This window comes from Micromesistius poutassou (genome assembly GCF_964030765.1).
Source record: "Micromesistius poutassou genome assembly, chromosome: 1".
Lineage (NCBI taxonomy): Eukaryota > Metazoa > Chordata > Actinopteri > Gadiformes > Gadidae > Micromesistius > Micromesistius poutassou.
In genome coordinates, this window is record NC_140271.1 from 5,249,612 (window position 1) to 5,271,586 (window position 21,975).

General features: G+C 52.7%; 1 protein-coding gene across 6 annotated transcripts; it reads left to right on the plus strand.

Moving 5' to 3' along the window:
• Positions 1-1,625: 1,625 nt before the first annotated feature.
• caskin2b (CASK interacting protein 2b) lies at positions 1,626-21,665 on the plus strand. Of its 6 annotated transcripts, none has more exons than XM_084488115.1 (20): positions 1,626-2,171; positions 2,382-2,527; positions 3,274-3,369; positions 4,642-4,772; positions 5,817-5,925; positions 6,323-6,431; positions 9,078-9,172; positions 9,958-10,075; positions 10,683-10,784; positions 11,557-11,718; positions 12,517-12,585; positions 13,737-13,894; positions 14,045-14,108; positions 14,274-14,371; positions 14,683-14,793; positions 15,334-15,435; positions 16,192-16,330; positions 16,998-18,755; positions 19,279-19,813; positions 20,211-21,665. In XM_084488115.1, the coding sequence occupies exons 2-20, from the start codon at positions 2,384-2,386 to the stop codon at positions 20,305-20,307; spliced, it is 4,197 nt and encodes a 1,398-aa protein (XP_084344241.1). In that variant the 5' UTR covers positions 1,626-2,171; positions 2,382-2,383; the 3' UTR covers positions 20,308-21,665. The 6 variants fall into 6 exon arrangements, with proteins under 6 accessions (XP_084344241.1, XP_084344242.1, XP_084344243.1 ...); XM_084488116.1 differs by having other exon boundaries at positions 14,277-14,371; XM_084488117.1 differs by lacking the exon at positions 12,517-12,585.
• The last annotated feature ends 310 nt before the right edge of the window (positions 21,666-21,975 follow it).

Sequence of the window (21,975 nt, forward strand, 5' to 3'; positions counted from 1 at the left end):
TGTAGCTTTCTCTGTGTGTGTGTGTGTGTGTGTGTGTGTGTGTGTGTGTGTGTGTGTGTTCTATATCTGCATGTCTCTTGTTCTTGGGCTCCGTCTCTTCTGATAAGAGAAGACGTCAAGGGGGAGAAGAGATCTCTCTGTCTGTCTCCTGATCTGTCTGTCTGTCTCGAGATCTGTCTGTCTGCCAGCCTTCCCGTGTGAGGCTAGGTATAAAGCATGTTTAATGAGCATGTTAACATCCTGTCCCGCTGTGTTGGGTAAGAGAAGTGATTTATACACGCCGCCCGCCGCCATGCCTTGACTTGTCTGGGAATCAGAGATCTGTCTCACAGACTGACACCCCGCAAACACCTCCACCCTCACCTCCACCCTAACCCTCTCACCTCCACCCTAACCCTCCCACCACCACCCTAACCCTCTCACCTCCACCCTAACCCTCCCACCTCCACCCTAACCCTCCCACCTCCACCCTAACCCTCACACCTCCACCCTATCCCTGTCCCCTCCACTCACACCCTCCTCTCCACCCTAACCCTCTCACCTCCACCCACACCCTCTCACCTCCACCCTTACTCCCCCTAAACTCCACCCTAACCCTCTCACCTCCACCCTTACTCCCCCTAACCTCCACCACCCCACCCTGAAGAAGTGTCTGAACTGCGGGCTGCAGCGCTGCCCTCCTTCCTGTTGTCTACAAGACCCCCGCACACATCGACAGGCACAGTCACAACCACCAACACAAACACGCACACATGCCAACACGCACAAAATACAAACTCTCAAACATACACACACTCACACAATCACTCACTAACCCACTTACTCATTCACTCAATCCCACAGGCCAGCAGACACACGCACACACACAGACACACACAAAGACACACGCACACTAAGACATAAGCATGCATACACAGCACGAAACACCACTCACCCACTCATGTACACACTTTCAGACGCACAGACACAATAACACAGATCACAGTTAGCTTCAGACCCAAACAAGCAACAAACTGCTCTGATAGCTTTAAAATCATTATGTTATAGCGACTCGTAATTAAACCCTAATAAACCTGTGTGTGTGTGTGTGTGTGTGTGTGTGTGTGTGTGTGTGTGTGTGTGTGTGTGTGTGTGTGTGTGTGTGTGTGTGTGTGTGTGTGTGTGTGTGTGTGTGTGTGTGTGTGTGTGTGTGTGGATAGTTTCCAAACAAGAGTTTTAAACGACAAACCAACCTACTGGCTGCCTGCTGCCACTCGGCATGCTGGGAGTTCTGCTCCGTCGGGGCGTCTGTCGGCGTTTGCCTCCCCTCAGCCAATCAGACTAGTGAAGACCCATCTTGGTTGTTTATGAAAAGGCCTCGCCGGCGCTCCCATTGGGCGCCCCTCCATACAGTCGTCTTATCAGCCCCGCCCCCGTATGAAATCCATGTTTGTGATTCACCGACCCGGACCAGGTCTACGGAACACTGGTCTGAACAGGAGGGGGGCCGGACCAGGGGGTCGGACCAGGAGGCTGGACCAGGGGGACGGACCAGGGGGGCGGACCAGGGGGTCGGACCAGGGGGTCGGACCAGGGGGTCGGACCAGGGGGACGGACCAGGAAGGCGGACCAGGGGGGACGGACACTTGAGCTCCCCAGGTTACCAGGCTAGGCCTGAGGGCGGCCATCTTGACTTGATTCTTCTTCAGGGAGATGTTTTTGGTTTGGCTAGCAGCAGGCTAGTGACCAGGAGCTAGCAGCAGGCTATAACCAGGAGCTAGCAGCGGGCTAGTGACCGGGGGCTAGCAGCGGGCTAGTGACAGGGAGCTAGCAGCGGGCTAGTGACAGGGAGCTAGCAGCGGGCTAGTGACCGGGGGCTAGCAGCGGGCTAGTGACCGGGGGCTAGCAGCGGGCTAGTGACAGGGAGCTAGCAGCGGGCTAGTGACAGGGAGCTAGCAGCGGGCTAGTGACCGGGGGCTAGCAGCGGGCTAGTGACAGGGAGCTAGCAGCGGGCTAGGGACCGGGGGCTAGCAGCGGGCTAGTGACCGGGAGCTAGCAGCGGGCTAGTGACTAGTGGCTGTCTGTGTGTTCCAGGTTCTCTGCTCTGCACCACGCTGCCCTGACAGGAACCTCCGAGCTGCTGTCTGCCCTGTTGGACGCCCAGGCTACCGTCGACATCAAGGACAGCAATGGTAACACACACACACACACACACACACACACACACACACACACACACACACACACACACACACACACACACACACACACGTACAGTCTCACACACACACACGTACACACGTACACACATGTACAGTCTCACACACACACACACGCACACACGTACAGTCACACGCACCCATGTGTGTGTGTGTGTGTGTGTGACTGTGTGTGTGTGTCAGGCATGCGGCCGCTGCACTACGCTGCGTGGCAGGGGAAGGCGGAGGCGGTGCTGCTGCTGCTGCGCTGCGGTGCCTCCGTCAACACGGCCTCTCAGGACGGACAGATCCCCCTGCACCTCGCCGCCCAGTATGGACACTACGACGTGGTGGGTGGCCTCTTCTACCTACTGTAACTCTATACAACTCTATACAACTCTATACAGTATGGCCACTACGACGTGGTGGGTGGCCTCTTCTACCTACTGTAACTCTATACAACTCTATACAGTACGGCCACTACGACGTGGTGGGTGGCCTCTTCTACCTACTGTAACTCTATACAACTCTATACAACTCTATACAGTACGGCCACTACGACGTGGTGGGTGGCCTCTTCTACCTACTGTAACTCTATACAACTCTATACAACTCTATACAGTACGGCCACTACGACGTGGTGGGTGGCCTCTTCTACCTACTGTAACTCTATACAACTCTATACAGTACGGCCACTATGACGTGGTGGGTGGCCTCTTCTACCTACTGTAACTCTATACAGCTCTATACAGAACGGCCACTACGACGTGATGGGTGGCCTGTTCTATGTACTGTAGCTCTATACAGCTCTATACAACTCTATACAGGACGGACACTATGACGTGGTGGGTGGCCTCTTCTATCTACTGTAACTCTATACAACTCTATACAACTCTATACAGTACGGACACTGGGTGGGTGGCCTGTTCTATGTACCATAGCTCTATACAACTCTATTGAACGTTATGCAGCACAAACATTAAGATTTGCTGGGTGGCCTCTCTATGTAACAGTGTATAACTCGATGTAGCTCTATGCAGTACTGTATTTATACTGTATATATTTTTACTGTATTTATACTCTGTATATTCTACAGTCCGAGATGTTACTGCAGCACCAGTCGAACCCGTGTCTGGTGAACAAGTCTAAGAAGACCCCGCTGGACCTGGCCTGTGAGTTTGGAAGAGTCAAGGTGAGTCAACCTGTCTGTCTGTCTGTCTGTCTGTCTGTCTGTCTGTCTGTCTGTCTGTCTGTCTGTCTGTCTGTCTGTCTGCCTGCCTGCCTGCCTGTCTGTGTGTCAGTATGTCTGTAATATTGCAGACAGAATGTGTTTGTGCGTGTCCCACATCGCTGGTTCATGGAGTCATGCTGGATGATTCTCTCTGGAGGTCCGTCCCTCTCCCTCTATCCCACCCTCTCCCAGAGGATCTCTCTAGCATGCCCTCTGATGCATCTGTCCGCTGTGTTCAGAGTACAGAACCATGGACCAACGCGGGAGCGCTAAGAACCAAGAGAGTTGAGGTTGTGACCTTAACCCTTCCCATTGGTCCTCATATTAAAAAAAATAATAATGTCATGTGACGTTCAATTAGCGATCACACAGCTCTCTCTCATCTGACGGTCAGGAGGTTAGCAACCCTGGCTAATGTTAGCTACACACTCACTGCTTCAAAGTGACCAACAGATAGAGCGTAATACTACCAGTGGATAGCGCTTTAATTTGTAACTGAAGGCTACCCTAGCTTTATCTAGTTATTGTCTAAATATCATCCTCCGTCTTGTTTAGGACAGAATGTTCTCTGTTTTCTGTACTGTTCTCGGCTGTCTGGAAGGATCCTTCTCTCTGGATTCAGGGAGTTTTGGGAAGTCCTTTTAAGGGCAGTGGGTTAGGCATTACGTGTTATATGTGGGCCTGTGAAGTGCTTTGACATTTGTAAAGGTGATTGAGAGTGATGCTATTAAAGCAGACGTGACTGCTTCGCCCTTTGACTCCCTGGCGTCCTTATGGTCCTTATGGTCTCTCAGTCTGGCTTTACACGACAGCGACCTGAACACAAACCGCAAAAGTGCTGTTGCGTTCCCACTTTTCCCACTTTCTGCGTTTAGACGAGCGTCTTTGGGTGGAAATCTGCGTGCACACGGTGACGCAAAAGTGTGTGAAATCCGACATGTTTGTTGTGGTTTGCCTGTACTACGTGAACGCGTACGGGACGAGAGCCAGCGTGAGCAGCTCAGAGCACACTTTTACGTTGTTAACCCTTTAGACGGAAACGCAACGGTGGAGCGTTTTTAAGATTTCCACTCTGGAGGGTGGGTTCATTTTTTTGCGTTTTTTAAGCCCCGAAAACGCCGTCGCCGTCTAAACGAAAGGCACGTCTGATCAAATAGATAGTCGGTTTCACCCGGAAGCGTTGTCGTGTAAAGCCAGCCTCAGTCTAACCCCCGTCCTCCGTCTTGTGTGCAGGTGGCCCAGCTGTTGCTGAGCAGCAACATGGTGGTGGCTCTGCTGGAGGGGGAGAGGAAGGAGCAGTCTGACTCCGCCTTCACCACCCCGCTCCACCTGGCCTCACGCAACGGCCACCAGGACATCATCCGGTGAGACGCCACGTTTTTTTTTTTTTTTTTTATGCTTGTGAACTGAAATCGGCACTCCGACGATAAGTGGAGATAGGTTCACTGTAGGGCTGAACGATTTGGAGAAATAATCAAAATTGCGATTATTTTGATCAATATTGCGATTGCGATTGAATGTGATTTTTAAAAATGTGTTAAGATCCTTATATTCTGTATTATTCACTAAAAAGGCTATAAATCATTCTTTAGTATGACCAACACAACATTGGTCAACGTATAAGTCAACGTATAAACTGCTCTTTCCTTTAAGCCGACGTGTTGAGATGAATTGAAATTAAAACAACTTCATTTAACTATTGAATTTTCTTCTTTTTCTTTTATCGCAGACTTTGCGATTTGCATATCACTTTCTATTACATCGCGATTTCGATTTCAATTTGATTAATCGTTCAGCCCTAGTTCACTTGGATGTTGATTGGGTTTGATGTGTGGGGAAGCAGATGCAGAGACGTAGAAGAAGAGGACAATGTGTTCAGAGGACGGATAATAGGCACCTGTTGCTTACCTGCTGGGTGGACCAATCACAGTCTAAGGGGTCATGTGATCATGTTGATGTTGAACTTGGCTGCTATACAGGTCATCAGGGGAAGGGAACGTTTCATCAGGCACTGGGAATATTCCATCAGGGAAAGGAAATATTTCGTCAGGGAAGGAATATTTCGTCATGTTGGATGCAAAAGAATCCCTAATGTTGAACGCTGTATCTCAACAGATCAGAACTCTGTACCGTGTGCTGCATTTAGTAGTGAAGGAAACTAAGGAATAAAAGCACTTACACAATGATCTGTTACACACTTTATACACACAATGATCTGTTACACACTTTACATACACAATGATCTGTTACACACTTTCCATACACAATGATCTGTTACCCACTTTACAAACACAATGATCTGTTATACACTTTACAAACACAATGATCTATTACACACTTTATAAACACAATGATCTGTTACACACTTTACAAATGTCTCTCTCTCTCTCTCTGCGTCTCTCGCCCAGGCTGCTCCTCAAGGCCGGTATAGACATCAACAGGACGACCAAGGCGGGCACGGCGCTGCACGAGGCGTCGCTCTACGGCAAGACGGAGGTGGTCAAACTGCTGCTGGACGTGAGTCCGCCGTCGTCGTAACACGTGACGCCGTCGTCGTAACACGTGACGCTAGGCCTAACTGGTGGTGACAGCCAACACACGTCGTGAAATATATGATCCAACTCTGACCCAGGTGTATTGGAGGAGCTCGTATCTTTGCGAGGACCCCAGTGTGTTAGCTAGGAGCACAGTACGTTGGGTATGACCGCTGTCTGCCAGCTATATATCCAGTTTGCTATCTTTGAATCCAGTATATAAGCTATGAACACTGTTGGCTAAGAGCAGGGTACAGGGCTTAGCTCATAGCAAACCTCGAGCCCTCCTGCTAACATACGTTAGCGGTGTGCTAACATACGTTAGCGGTGTGCTAACAAACATTAGCGCTGTGCTAACACTGTGGTTGGTGGTCCTGCAGGCCGGAGTGGACGTAAACATCCGCAACACGTACAACCAGACAGCGCTGGACATCGTCAACCAGTTCACCACCTCGCACGCCAGCAAGGACATCAAGCAGCTGCTCCGAGGTGACCAGGGTCACATGACCCACGATACTCACCTGGGACCCATCCCGCATTCCTGTTGTCAGTCCTGGCGCCTTACGAACCGAACAAAGAGAACATGTCTTTGCTTTGTCCTACAAGAATTCTCCTGTTGGTATTGTTCCTGTTGACTTGAATGGTGACGGGTCTTATTCTACAACCGCCATGAACCACCTACAGGCTATTAGAGGAGCTAATGCTAGTCTCTACCCTGAACCAGCTACAGGCTATTAGAGGAGCTAATGCTAGTCTCTACCCTGAACCACCTACAGGCTATTAGAGGAGCTAATGCTAGTCTCTACCCTGAACCACCTAAAGGCTATTAGAGGAGCTAATGCTAGTCTCTACCCTGAACCACCTAAAGGCTATTAGAGGAGCTAATGCTAGTCTCTACCCTGAACCACCTAAAGGCTATTAGAGGAAGTACATGCAGCACAATTTGAGTTTTTCAGATTTAATTAATTTTATTAGTCCCCGAGGGGCAATTCAGTTTATAGCCAACCCATCCATTAAGGGTAAAAAGTGCATTAGTATACAATGTTAAAAGTAATAAAATAGAAAGATAAATAAGTAAGTACTGCAGCAGTCATACATCACACCTGTATTAGTGTTTTAATTGTTCTGAAGTTTGATGTCATAAATACCCTGGAAATCCAGAGTTCTCGTGAGAGCATATTTTGAATTTGCTCAGCGAGTCACTCTGGGAACGAGCAATATACTCACTCCCCGATGCCCCTGGCCCAGAACATTAACCAATCACATCCGTGTATCTGATATAGACGGGCCAAAAGCGTTGCTGTTTTACCGACCGGATACGGCAAGAGTCTTATCTATTGGTTAGCTCTGCTGGTCTGAATACATCACCCCTTGTATTCTTCTGATTGGTCGTAGTGTTATCCAATTGCGTGCAGTGATATTTTAAAATGCATGCTTGGTGCCGCCCCTCGAGTTGGGCCGTTTTCATGACTCGTTGCCAGACCCTACAGCTTTCTAGATGTGGGTCTGGATTTCCAGGCGATGTCAAAAATACTTGTTGGTTGAAATGGAGGTTAAGGGCTTGAACTGACCAATCAGGGAGTCGGACGACGCACCACATCCTTCTTTAAAAAGAGAGAGAGATAAGAATAGAGAGAAACGATGGTTAGTATTATGCTACCAGGAAATGATCAGAGAGAGAGAGAGAGAGAGAGAGAGAGAGAGAGAGAGAGAGAGAGAGAGAGAGAGAGAGAGAGAGAGAGAGAGAGAGAGAGAGAGAGAGAGAGAGAGAGAGAGAGAGAGAGAGAGAGAGAGAGAGAGAGAGAGAGAGAGAGAGAGAGAGAGAGAGAGAGAGAGAGAGAGAGAGAGAGAGAGGTAATCACAGCATAACAGCTGTGTGACCTCAGGAGCCGCAGACTCCCATCTAGAACGCATTGTGTGTGTGTGTAAAGTTTCTTGTGAAGTTAGTCTCCTCTGTTTGAGTTATCTACTCTGTAATCCAGCCGGCTCGAGGCTTTCATGTCCCCGTATGGGAACCTGGACAGTGTGTGAGAGAGTGTGTGTGTGTGTGTAATGAGTACTTGTGGGGGCCGGTGCGTACCAACACCTAAACACGGGGGCTCCGGCGGACCGCCTGCTGCTCATCAGCTCGCGGAGCGATGACGAGTCTGTAAACAGGGTGACGCAGCGCCGGGTGCCCGCTGGGCGCCGTTGTGATGTGGCGTACAGTAGCCTAGCGGGATGTCACGCGGCTAGCATGACGTTAGCCCGGGCTCCAGCCGTCTGCTAGACTGGGTGGCCCCCCCACCGCCCGTTCTGCCGGCGGTTTGAGTTGGCCCTGCAGAACGGTCTGGAGAGGAGCGACACATTTCCTTCTAGTTTCGATACGTTTTTTGCGGCAGCCAATCACCAAGCTGGCTTTTCCCCCTGGCGCGCTATTGGCTGGTTTAACACAATGACGACAGGGAAGCGACGGCAAGCAGCCAATTGCGTACAGAGTCGTTTGAACTCCGCCCGTTGATCACGCCTCTGGTGCTGAAGAAAATGACAGCAGCCTTCCCAGACCAATGTGCAGTCTACCATTGAGCTTGGTCTGGCAATAGCCGGGCTAGCCGCCCGCCTCACCGGCAGCGTGCTAATGTAGCGCTAAGCGTAGCATCAGCACAGTCCTGATCCTCGCTCTCTGTTGGCCTGACAGGGAAACTTTCTGTGTTCTGTCCGTCTTTTAACTGTTTGTTTGTCGCGTACCTTTGTCTGTTTACCCACCAGTCGGCCTACTGTCTGTTTACCTGTTTGTCTGCGAACCTGGCTGGCTGGCTGGCTGGCTGGCTGGCTGGCTGGCTGGCTGGCTGGCTGGCTGGCTGGCTGGCTGGCTGGCTGGCTGGCTGGCTGCGTCCCTGGCTTATCTACCTGTCTGTCTGGTATGTGTACCGATGTGTGTCCATGTTTGTCTGTCGTCATGCCTGTCTACCCGTCTGTCTGTCGACATGTCTTTGTGTGTACCTGAGGCTACTGGTCCTGTAGGTGACTGGTGTGTGCGTGTGCGTGTGTGTGTGTGTGTGTGTGTGTGTGTGTGTGTGTGTGTGTGTGTGTGTGTGTGTGTGTGTGTGTGTGTGTGTGTGTGTGTGTGTGTGTGTGTGTGTGTGTGTGTCCCAGATGCTACAGGTGTTCTACAGGTGAGGGCTCTGAAGGACTACTGGAACCTCCACGACCCCACCGCACTCAACATCCGCGCCGGGGACGTCATCATGGTGAGACGGTTCACGCACACACATCTAGAGACTCAACATCTAGAGACTCAACATCTAGAGACTCAACATCTAGAGACTCACCTAGAGACTCAACATCTAGAGACTCAACATCTAGAGACTCACCTAGAGACTCAACACCTAGAGACTCAACACTTAGAGACTCAACACCTAGAGACTCAACACTTAGAGACTCAACATCTAGAGACTCAACACTTAGAGACTCAACATCTAGAGACTCACCTAGAGACTCAACACCTAGAGACTCAACACTTAGAGACTCAACATCTAGAGACTCAACATGTAGAGAGGAAGTACCCAGAGAGATTTAGTTTCTCTACTCGTAAACATTCCAACATTTGTAATGGAAATAGATGAAGTATGGAAGGCGTCATTTCCATAGGAAGATGGAAACCTCTACCATCGCCCTCACTGTTGACCGGTTCCTTCAACCAGTCAGGGCGTTAGGGTCTGATAGGATCTGGGTTACCTGCTCCTTAATGACCTGTCTCTGTACTGTCTAACCCCTACCTGCTCCTTAATGACCTGTCTCTGTACTGTCTAACCCCCACCTGCTCCTTAATGACCTGTCTCTGTACTGTCTAACCCCTACCTGCTCCTTAATGACCTGTCTCTGTACTGTCTAACCCCTACCTGCTCCTTAATGACCTGTCTCTGTACTGTCTAACCCCTACCTGCTGTGATTGGTGGGTGACGGCAGGGGCGTGTTCTGTTCTCTGCTGTGATTGGTGGCTGACGGCGGGCGTGTGTTCCTCATTGGTCTCCAGGTGCTGGAGCAACATCTGGACGGGCGCTGGAAGGGCCACATCCACGACGCCCAGCGGGGGACAGACCGCGTGGGCTTCTTCCCCCCCTCCATAGTGGAGGTCATCAGCCGCAGATCTGGTACGCACACACGCACACGCACACACAGACACAGACACACACACGCGCGCACACAGACGCGCGCGCACACACACATGCATAAACACACACACATGCACGTGCACACACACACGTGCACGCACACATACACACACACGCATAAACACACACACATGCATAAACACACACATACATGCATAAACACACACATACATGCATAAACACACACACACATGCACACACACACACGCGCACACACATGTGCACACACACACATACATACATACATAAACACACAGGCACGCACGTGTTTGTACGTACGTGTACACGCACACACATACATGCATAAACACACACACACACACGTTCGCACAAACATACACGCGTACACACATTAACACACACCTATCTTACTCACTGACATGAACAGACAGTGTGTCATCACTGCTGCCGTCTGACTTGAGATGGTGTGTGTGTGTGTGTGTGTGTGTGTGTGTGTGTGTGTGTGTGTGTGTGTGTGTGTGTGTGTGTGTGTGTGTGTGTGTGTGTGTGTGTGTGTGTGTGTGTGTGTGTGTGTGTGTGTGTGTGTGTGTTTCGCTGGTTGAACTTTGTCTTAATCTACTTCTAGCAGCTGCCGACTCACAACTTTATAAAGACAAATACACGTACACTCTCTCACAGTCCAGTGACCCGCTACATGTGTCAGAGCGCCCCCTAGAGGAGTACCCATGTAAGTGCGGTGTTATTCACACACACACACACACACACACACACACACACACACACACACCTGGTCTAGGATTACATAACAGCAGCATGGCTCCTGTGGTTTCGTAAACTAACCGTAACTAACGTCCAACTACGGGTAACTCACGGCACCATCGCTCAGTAACTCCCGCTGGTCTCTCTGTGTGTCCGCTGGTCTCTCTGTGTGTCCGCTGGTCTCTCTGCGTGTCCGCTGGTCTGACAGTGTTTAGGTTCTTAACACACCTAGCAGAATGAAAGGTTTCTACTGAGAAAAGGAGGGTTTGAATTCTGACTTTAGGGTTCTTGCAGACACACTGTTTCGCTCTCTCTCTGTCTCTCCCTCTGTCTCTCTCTCTTTGTCTGTCTCTCTGTCTCTCTCGCTCTCTCTCTCTCTGTCTCTCTCTCTCTCTGTCTCTCTCTCTCTCTCTGTCTCTGTATCTCTGTCTTTCTCTCTCTCTCTCTGTGTGTGTGTGTGTGTGTGTGTGTGTGTGTGTGTGTGTGTGTGTGTGTGTGTGTGTGTGTGTGTGTGTGTGTGTGTGTGTGTGTGTGTGTGTGTGTGTGTGTGTGTGTGTGTGTGTGTGTGTGTGTGTGTGTGTGTGTCTCTCTCTCTCCCTCCCTCCCTCTCTCTCTCATGCCTCCATCCCTCCATTATTCCAGGTAACCACTGACATTACTCCATCCCTCCATCGGCTTCCTAACCTCTCCCTCCCTCCCTCTCCTCACCTCCTCCTCCCTCCCTCCCTCCCTCCCTTCAGGGGGTACTCTCTCCCGCCACGCCTCCCTGCCAGCGCAGCGGCAGCAGCTCCTCCCCCGACCCCCTCTCACCTCCAGCCTGAGCTCCGCCCCCCAGACCGACGACTCCTACACGCTCTATGCACCTGTGCATGTGCACGTCAACGGTCTCCGCGACAACGCAGGTATTAACCCTAGTACTAACTCACACACACACACACACTGGTCCACGTCCGATTGGTCCTCTGCCCGTGGACCAGGTGCTCCCTGGTCTGGTGTCCCGGGCGGCGGTGAGACCAGGTGAACGACTGAGGCCCCGTCCACACAGCGCAAACGATCCGTTGTCCTTTGATGCATTTCAGGAATGTCTCTGTAAAGACGGACTCGTTGCGAAAACGCATCAAGCTGTAGAAACGCTGTAGTACATATTCAAGACCACTGTGTGGCGCTGGTGCTCCACAAAAAAAAGTGGAGCGCGTCAAACCTGCGAGCATGAAGCCTGCGGCTGTATACAAACATACAGTCGAGGAGGAGAAAGCAGCTGTTAAACCTTTTAGATTGAGCAGAAATACTTTTTAATGTACAGTTAGTAATTCCATTTACCAACGGACTGTATTTAAAAAATAATACAAAAAAAAGAAATCAACGCAACTCTAACGTCCCCAGGTGGTGGTGGGTGGGGGGGGGGGGCGATGACGTTTCAGGCGTCCACACGAATCCGAACATGAAACCGCATAGGTCCTGTTTTTTTCTGAATCCACGCTGGGACCTGCTTTCAGAAAAGTGTGTTTTCGGGCACCGGCTCCGTCTGGACGCTCGTCCCTAAACGCACCCCAGACTTATGCGGTTTCACCCCCAAAAAAATGGTCTCCGTGTGGACGGGGCCTGAGCGTCTGTTGTGGGTCCACCCGCCCTGTTGTGAACGCCTGTACCCCCCGGCCCGGCGTTACCTTAGCGACCATGCTAGTGTTTGTGTGTGCTAGGTACCCCCGCGAGGCCCCCGTCCGCCTGCTCCCTGCAGGACGTCTGGGTGCTCAGGGACCCGTGTGTCGGTAAGCCCCCCCCCCCCCCCCCACGCCGACCCCCGACCCCCGCCGTCTGCGTCCTAATACCCCTGATACCCCCCCACCCTAACCCCGCCCTGCTGCCCCTGCCCCGTGACAGGACGCTACCGAGGCTGTTTGCGTAGCTGCTTTAGCTTAGCTGCTTTAGCTTAGCTGCTTTAGCCTAGCTGCGTTGGCAGAGCTGCATTAGTGTAGCATAGCTGTGTTAGCGACATCAAAGGCCTCCACTGCATCGCTTCAACAGCAGCTAGCCAGGCACCCCCAGACCCCCCCCCCCCGCTGGAGGCTAGAGGCTGAAGCTTCCTGTAGCGTCATGCACAGCCTCCTCCACAGCAGGAGAGACCAGCACAGCCTCCTCTACAGCAGGAGAGACCAGCACAGCCTCCTCCACAGCAGGAGAGACCAGCACAGCCTCCTCCACAGCAAGAGAGACCAGCACAGCCTCCTCTACAGCAGGAGAGACCAGCACAGCCTCCTCCACAGCAAGAGAGACCAGCACAGCCTCCTCCACAGCAGGGGAGACCAGCACAGCCTCCTCCACAGCAGGAGAGACCAGCACAGCCTCCTCCACAGCAGGAGAGACCAGCACAGCCTCCTCCACAGCAGGAGAGACCAGCACAGCCTCCTCTACAGCAGGAGAGACCAGCACAAGATCTGATACATTAGGAGATACCAGCACAACACCCTCTAAAGTGGGAGAGACCAGCACAGCATCCTCCACAGCAGGAGAGACCAGCACAAGATCTGCTACATTAGGAGATACCAGCACAACGCCCTCTAAAGTGGGAGAGACCAGCACAGCATCCTCATCAGTAGGAGATACCAGCACGTCCTCTACAACAGAAGAGACCAGCAAAAGATCTGTTACATTAGGAGATACCAGCACAATGTCCTCTATAGTAGGAGATACCAGCACAGCATCCTCTACAGAAGGAGATACCAACACAACCTCATCTACAGGAGAGACCAGCACAACATCCTCTACAACTGGAGGGACCCGCAGAAGATCCTCTACAGTAACAGAGTGCAGCACGGCTAAAGTACCTAGTAGTAGACCAGTGTTGTGATCTCTCTCTCTCTCTCTCTCTTTCTCTCTTTCTCTTTCTCTTTCTCTTTCTCTCTCTCCCCCTCCCCCCCAGCGGGCGATCGTAACAGTGTAGGCAGCACCGGCAGTGTCGGCAGCATCCGCAGCGCGGGCAGTGGTCAGAGCACCGAGAGCACCGCCGCCGCCGCCCCCCCCAACGGCCTGCACCACCCCCCCGCCGCGCCCGGGACGCCCGACCGCCACGCCGCCAAGGTACACCCCCCCCCCCCTCCTCCTCCACCGGTCCACAACGACACGTTGATATAAATGGACCCGACCCGGACCCAAATGCATTCATAAATCGTCCACCTTTACCTTTTCTCGAGTTTCATTAACTGTGTTTTAAACGTTTTTTCTGCCCAGTCGGCGCCGCATCCCGGAGACTCTGGACCCCTTGATCCCAACAAACAGCCGGACAGACCATCTGGTACCGACCTCTCTCTGTCTCCGTGCATATCCTATATCTGTATATTGGAATGACCTGGTTATTTGTCACACGTCTTTTCTGGAGCCTTCTGCTCCAGTCCTCTAATGCTCGTGTGACTAATAATCAAATCAAAACCTGAATCAAACGGATTGTGGCGTGTTGCAGCAGGAACGCCGCGCCGGCAGCCTGTGAACCACCAGAGGGCGCCGGAGCAGGGCTTCACCCCGCAGTTCGTCCACCCTCAGCAGCTGCTGGAGGGCAAGGTGGGGCCACCGCTATGTGACTGTTACCGCCCCACGGAGCATGCCTAAAAGTAATAAGGTGTATAGAATAATAGTGTGGACATTGTTGTTTATTAATTAAATGCGTATACATGGATCCCACTGTCTGTCTGTCTGTCTGCCTCTCAATCTGTCTGTCTGTCTGCCTCTCAATCTGCATGTCTGTCTGTCTGTATGCCTCTCCGTCCGTCCGTCCGTCTGTCTGTCCGTCCGCCCGCCTGCCTTTCCGTCTGTCATCTGTCCATCTGCATGTCGTCCTGCCTGTCTTCCTCTCAACCTGTCTCTCTCCCCAGGATGCAGAGGCTATCTACCTGTGGCTGAGGGAGTTCCAGCTGGAGCAGTACACCGGGAACTTCATCAACTCTGGCTACGACGTTCCCACCATCAGCAGGATGACTCCTGAGGTCAAAAAAGAAATAAAATACAATTTTGAAAAAATCGGCCGATGCAGATACATGTAAAAACAAATATCTGCCAATAATATTGGCCGATATATCGGTCCATTACTAGACCAAAGTCTTCACACATAGTACAGTAGTAGTAGTTCCATAGTGTGAGAGTAGCCTACAAATAAGGTGGCGTGAACATGGCGCAAAGCTTTGATTAAACTGAAAACAACCACACAACTAACCCAACGCGGTCCACAGAGTTCAGATTTGGGCCACTTTTGCTCGCAGTGTGAACGAGGCCTTTCTGCATCTTCATAAGTGTATATGTCTGTTGAGTTTCCTCTCAACTTCGTATCGTTGTATTTCATTTCTAGTGATGTGGAACTTCCTGTCTCTGTGTGTTGACTTCCTGTCAGGGTGTGTTGAACATCCTGTCTGGTGTTCTGTACTTCCTGACCAGTAGTCTTCATACCCATTCGGGGGGGACGTTGAACTTCCTGTCTGGCGCGTTGAACTTCCTGTCTTGGGTGTCAAACTTCCTATGCGGTGTTGCAGGACCTGACGGCCATCGGCGTCACCAAGCCAGGCCACCGGAAGAAGATCTCTATGGAGATCGGCAACCTCAACATCCCTGATTGGCTGCCGGAGTACATCCCAGTGAGTCCGGTTCTATCTCACTAACGAGGTGTAACGAGGCGTTCCAGACGCCTCGGACACCGGCCCTCCGAGGTCCAAGTGGGGACATCTCCCAGCTTTCTTGCGGCATTTCTCGGAGACACGCCCCCTTTTAGGTCACGCCCCCTTTTGGGTCGTGCCCCCTTTTGGGTCGCGCCCCCTCGGAATTCTGAGAGTAGACCGAGTCCACGTGAACGCTCCAAAAATAAACAAGATAACACTTTTTGCCGGGATTAATTTTTTTATTATTTTTTTATTTATGTTTTTATTAGCGGCGTATTTGTTTTTATTAGCGTGATTTTGCGACGAAAACAATATCCCGAGTTTGAGATCTCAATCATGGGATATTGCCCAATATCCCGAGATAGCGAACCAATCAAATCGCATCTCAGGAGATTCACGTGTAGCCTATACTAAATGGATACAGAGAGAGAGAGATACAGAGAGGGAGAGGGATACAGAGATACAGAGAGAGGGATACAGAGAGGGATAGGGAGAGACAGAGAGAAGGATACAGAGAGAGAGGGATACAGAGAGGGATAGGGAGAGACAGAGAGAAGGATACAGAGAGAGAGGGATACAGAGATACAGAGAGAGGGATACAGAGAGAGAGGGATACAGGGATACAGAGATACAGAGAGAGGGGTACAGAGAGAGAGAGAGATACAGAGAGGGATAGGGAGAGACAGAGAGAGGGATACAGATAGTTTTTCTGAGCGGACTCTCTTTGTGCTGCAGGCGGACCTCGGGGAGTGGCTCAGTGCCATCGCTCTGCCTCAGTACCACAAGAAGCTGGCGGAAAATGGCTATGACTCCATCACCATCGTCAGGGACCTGACCTGGGAGGACCTGCAGGAGATCGGCATCACCAAGCTGGGTGAGGACATGACATCACCGCCTCATGATATCACCGCCTCATGACATCACCACCAGTGTTGTGCGTGAACTAGTTCAAAAGAACTAGTTCATTGAACAAGTTCATTTTTCTATTAACTTTGAACTGAACGTAACATATTTTTAACTAAAGAACTTGAACTAGAACTAGGTCCGATTTTGTGACATTCTGAATTGATGCTTAGGTCCAGATGACATGATTATTAAATAGAGTTACTGCCTGAGTTGTGATGAATGAAACAGGTGTACAAATAATATCCACAACAATCTGAGATTGTAGTGATGGGCAGCAGGTAATGGAGAGGATTCATTTTAAAAGATAAGCACAGAATACTCACTCCCACAGTTTTTCTTCGGTTTCTAAAAAAACTGTTAATGAACTGAACATTACTAGTTCAAAACTGAATTGGTGAACTATGAACATGAATTTATTCATTTTCTTTAGTATGAACTGAACTTTGAACTAGTTCATGTGAAGGGTGAACTTGCACAACACTGATCACCACCTCATGACATCACCACCTCATGACATCATACCCTCAGGACCCCATGACATCATCACATCTCGCTACGCTAGCGCCTAATAAAGGGTTTATTGTTTGACGTTTCCGTGGTAACCGTCGAGGCTGACTCCTCCCCCCCCCCCCCAGGTCACCAGAAGAAGCTGATGCTGGCGGTGAGGAGGCTGTGCGACGTCCACCGCTGCGGCCTGCAGGCGCAGTCCTCCGCCGCCCAGGGGACGCTGCAGCGCCGCAAGACCCCCGGGGCCCTCCAGCTGGTGGCCATCGACCCCCCCGGGGAGGGGCCCGCCCCCCACACCCCCTCCCTGCTCAGCTTCCAGGACAGCGAGCTGAGCGCCGAGCTGCAGAGCGCCATGTGCGGCCGCTATGCCGCCGCCGCCGCCGGCGAGCGGCTGGCCCTCAGGGGCCTCTCCCAGAGCCAGGAGAGCCTGGACGCCCGCTCCCGGGGCTCCGGCCGCTCCCAGGGGCCGCCCTCGGCCTCTGCCCACCCCCACAGCCTCTCCCAGGAGAGCCTCGGGGGGGGCGGCGGCGGCTCCAGCCTGGAGGGCAGCCCGGTCCGCGAGAGGAACGTCCCGGAGGGCTGGGACCCCCGGCCCAAGCAGGGGGTCCCCCAGGGCACGGCCACCGTCTTCAAGTACCCCCCCGTGCCGGCCAAGCCCGCCCCCCACGGCCCCGCCCCCCACGGCTCCCCGGTCCAGAGGGGCTTCAGCTACCTGCACGCCGCCGCTGGCGGCGGGACCACCCAGCTGGGCTCTCGATCGCCCGCCAAGCCCCGGGACCCCTCGCTCTCCCTGAGCCGGCCGCGGCGGCGGCGCTACGCGCTGTCGGACGGCGAGCCCGACGACGACGACGACGACGAGGACGGGGAGGGCAGGGGCGGCGGCGGCGGCGGGGGGGGCGGGTCCTCGCCGCGGCACTCGGGGCACCTGGGCTCCTACGCCACGCTGACCCGCCGGCCCGGCCGCAGCCAGCTGGCCCGTTGCCACGGCAGCCCAGAGAAGGAGGGCGGCCCCGTGGGGCGGAGCCAGTCGTTCGCCGTGCGCGCCCGCAAGAAGGGCCCGCCCCCGCCGCCGCCCAAGAGGCTGAGCTCCGTCAGCAGCGCCCACGGCGTGGAGGAGGAGGAGGGGGGGGGCGGCGGCGTGGTGACGGACAGCCCCGGCAGTGTCAGGAGCATCACCGCCTGCATGGAGAGCACCTCCTGCTCCTCCTCCTGCTCCTCCTCCTGCTCCTCCTCCCCGGGGAGGCGGAGGCCCGCCCCCCCGGTCCCCAGACCGGACCCCCACCCCCCCCACCCCCCCCACCAGCAGCAGCAGCAGGAGGAGCAGGAGGAGCAGGAGGAGGAGCCGCCACGGCGCCGCGCCCAGAGCCAGTACCTCCCGGAGCAGAGCGCCGGCGGGGGGGCGGAGCCAGAGCGCGGGGTCAAGTCGGACTCTGAGGAGGAGGAGGAGCCGGGGGCGGGGTCGTCCAGGGGGCGGGGCCAGGACGGCTCCCCGCAGAACAGCTCCAGCGAGTGCCTCCCCTTCGCCGAGGAGGGGAACCTCACCATCAAGCAGCGGCCCAAGCTGGGGGGCCCGCCGCGGCCAGGGGCCGGGGCCGCGCCGGAGCCCCCCGACCCCCCCGAGTTCAACCTGAAGGAGTCGGACACGGTGAAGCGCCGGCACAAGCCCAAGGGAGGGGAGGGGGGCGGCGAGGGGGAGGGCGGACCCTCCTCCTCCCAAAGCCAGCAGGAGCAGCAGCAGCAGCAGGAGCAGCAGGAGCAGGAGGAGGAGGAGGCCTGGAGGATCTGCGAGACGAGGCTGGAGACCCCCGTTTTCCGACCCCCTCTGTCCCCGAAGCCCCCCGCCACCGCCCCCAAGCCCATCAGACACAGCCTGCTGGCCGCCCAGGGTACTGCACACACACACACACACACACACACACACACACACACACACACGTACACGCGCACACGCACACACGCGCGCACGCCCAAACTCATACACTCACAGATTCACATAACAGTCATACACGTTACACACAGTCTTGATATTAGGTTTATATCGTAATACCAGGTCATTGTGTAGCTTCTTATCCTAGCCATCTTTGTTGTGTGCGGGGAATGGGTTAACCTAGTCATGGTTAGTGCTTGGCTCTTGGTTCTATGAACATCTTTACTGTACCGACGGAAATATATGGTTGTTTGTTTCTTCTGACAAATGTATTTATTGTGAGTTGCTTTGGATGAAAGCGTTGACAATAGATTGTTATTTTGCGATATTTGCTTTTTATATTGTAATATGAGGTTGTTATATTGTGATAATATGCTGTTATATTGGGATATGAGCTATGAGGTTGTTATATGGTGATATGAGGTTGTTATATGGTGAATTGAGGTCTTATTTCATGGTATTGTTTGTCATTACTTTAACAGCTGCAGCCGGCGCCCCGCTGGGCGTCACCCTCAACGCTGTCCAGAGTGTGGCCTTCACCCACCTGACCCCCAGCCACGCCTCCCCTGGCCACGCCTCCCCAAGCCACACCTCCCCAGGCCGCGCCTCCCCAAGCCACGCCTCCCCAAGCCACACCTCCCCAGGCCACGCCTCCCCAAGCCACGCCTCCCCAAGCCACACCTCCCCAGGCCGCGCCTCCCCAAGCCACGCCTCCCCAAGCCACGCCTCCCCAAGTCACGCCTCCCCAAGCCACGGCTCCCCAAGCCACGCCTCCCCCAGGCACTCCTCCCCAAACCACGCCTCCCCCAGCCACGCCTCCCCCGGCCGCGCCTCCCCCAGCACCCTCTACCCGGGCCAGCCCCCAGCGCCAGGCCGGCTCCAGGTGTGCGTGGTGGGCCCCGGCGCGGGCCCCGGCCCCCTGGTGGTCCAGCAGAGGTTGGACCAGACCAGCTCCTCGCTGGAGGCGGCGCTGCAGGCGGTGGAGAGGAAGCTGACCCAGGAGGACGTCTCCGACGGGTAGGAGGGGAGCACAACGCGCCACAGAGCCTGAACCCGTTGTGTTTCTGTAGCACTGGAGCAGGATGAAAATGACTCAAAGCTGAATCAAAAATAAACAATTAAATGAGATGAGGACCCTTCCAGAGTTCAAAGGGCGTAGGAGAAACTAATATATATCAGAGGACAAGCTCCTCAGTGAAAAGGAATGGCTTAGCCAATCACTGAGTTACACCAGATAAACATTCTGCAGAGATATTGATTTTATTTGTATTGATCTGTGTGTGTGTGTGTGTGTGTGTGTGTGTGTGTGTGTGTGTGTGTGTGTGTGTGTGTGTGTGTGTGTGTGTGTGTGTGTGTGTGTGTGTGTGTGTGTGTGTGTGTGTGTGTGTGTGTGTGTTCGTTCTCCCTCCACCAGCGGCGCCAACACGGTGAAGTCTGCCGGGACAATTCTGGACGACATCGGAAACATGTTCGACGACCTCGCTGACCAACTCGACGCCATGTTGGACTGAGTCAGGAACCCAACGCACGAGGTCACGAGGTCATCGGGGCCCGGCGACTAGAACCGACCACGTCCTCAGGGCTGGGGCCAGAGGTCCAGACGAGGTCATGATGTCTTGCTGTGGCCCCGCCCCTGCTCTGCTGGCGCTCTCCTACACCCTCGCTGGCAGTTCTGCCTAATGAACACTAGAGGGCGCACACTAGTTTAAGTTAAATTTGTATTTGTCACAGAGTTGTACTAAACACTTTTTCCCTGACAGTTCGACTCTGCCCACACTGGAGAACTGAATAGCACAATATCCCTGGCAGTACCACTCTGTCACCACTAGAGGACGGAATAGCACAATATCTCTGGCAGTACCACTCGGTCACCACTAGAGGGCACTGTATCCCTGGTCGTCGATGCGTCGGAGTGCCTTGTTGCTGCTCGTTCCTCGTCGAACTCCGATCGGGATGCCTAGACGGCAACGTGTTTCAGCCACGCCTACCTACAGTCCACGTGATTCACGTCACTTGTTGATTAGCGGTCATCACCACACGTGTAGAAGATACGCTGTTGAAGACCATCTGGTTGTTGGACCGTTATGGAACCGACTCACTGTGCCACAGCATCCCTCTGCCGATCTTGACGCGTGTGTGTCACGGGGTGTGTGCCATATTTTGATACTCTGCACATCTTCAACTTTTGTAGTATTGTCTGTTGCGAAAGAAATGAAATATCCGTTGCATACGAAGTGATGTCTGCCCTATCAAGCCATTGAATTCCGTGGGATTCGATGTTGCGTTATTAAAAGATTATTTGATATTAATCTATGTAGGCCTATGACGCTTTGTAAAACATGTAAAAGTATGTCGTTTATACAAAGGGAAGATTAACTAAGCTTAGACTGCATGTTAACTTTAAGTTGAACACCAGAGTTTTACATTCTGGTTACAGCTGTAAAACGCTGTAAAATATCAAATAATATGCATACTATTTTTGGGAACGTATTCATTTTAATGTAGTCTGACTCTATTATTTAAATTAATCTAAATATGTATATTTTATACTAGAGGTATAAACAGGAGAAAATTTATATTCAACCAAAGTCTCCTATTTTCTTGTATTATCTCTTTTTCCCAAGAACATGTAAACTGAAGATATTGTGTGTTTAATATGTATAAATGTACAATGAAATCCTACGTGTAACCAGAAGAGGTTATTGTTGACGTTCTGACTTGTAAGGAGTAGTACTTAACGCATTACTGCTGTGTGTGCATAAAGTACTTCCTACATGGCATGCTACAGTGATACTTGTATGTTTATGAAAGGCATCTATGCGGTGTCTCTCCTGCCAACGTTTTGTACTAAATAACTTCACCATCTAGACCGGTTTGTCGTCTGGATGCTTGACTATTACGGGGGATACTCTACAGTGTAGTTTCCCTACCGCTCGGGAAATCCGCTGCTCCAACCTGGCGGATCTCAAGGGCGTGAAGACAGGCCAAACTCGACAGCCACACAACCTCCATCTTTCCTCTGTGTTCTAGATTGTTCTACCAGGAGTGTGTCTGTGTGTCTGTCTGTTTGTCTGTGGTGTTGCTGCTGTCATTTGTTGACAATTTATCCATAAAATATTTTCCTTATAGCCTACCTGCCGACTGTAGGCCTAAATGAGGTAGGCCTATGTACATTTATT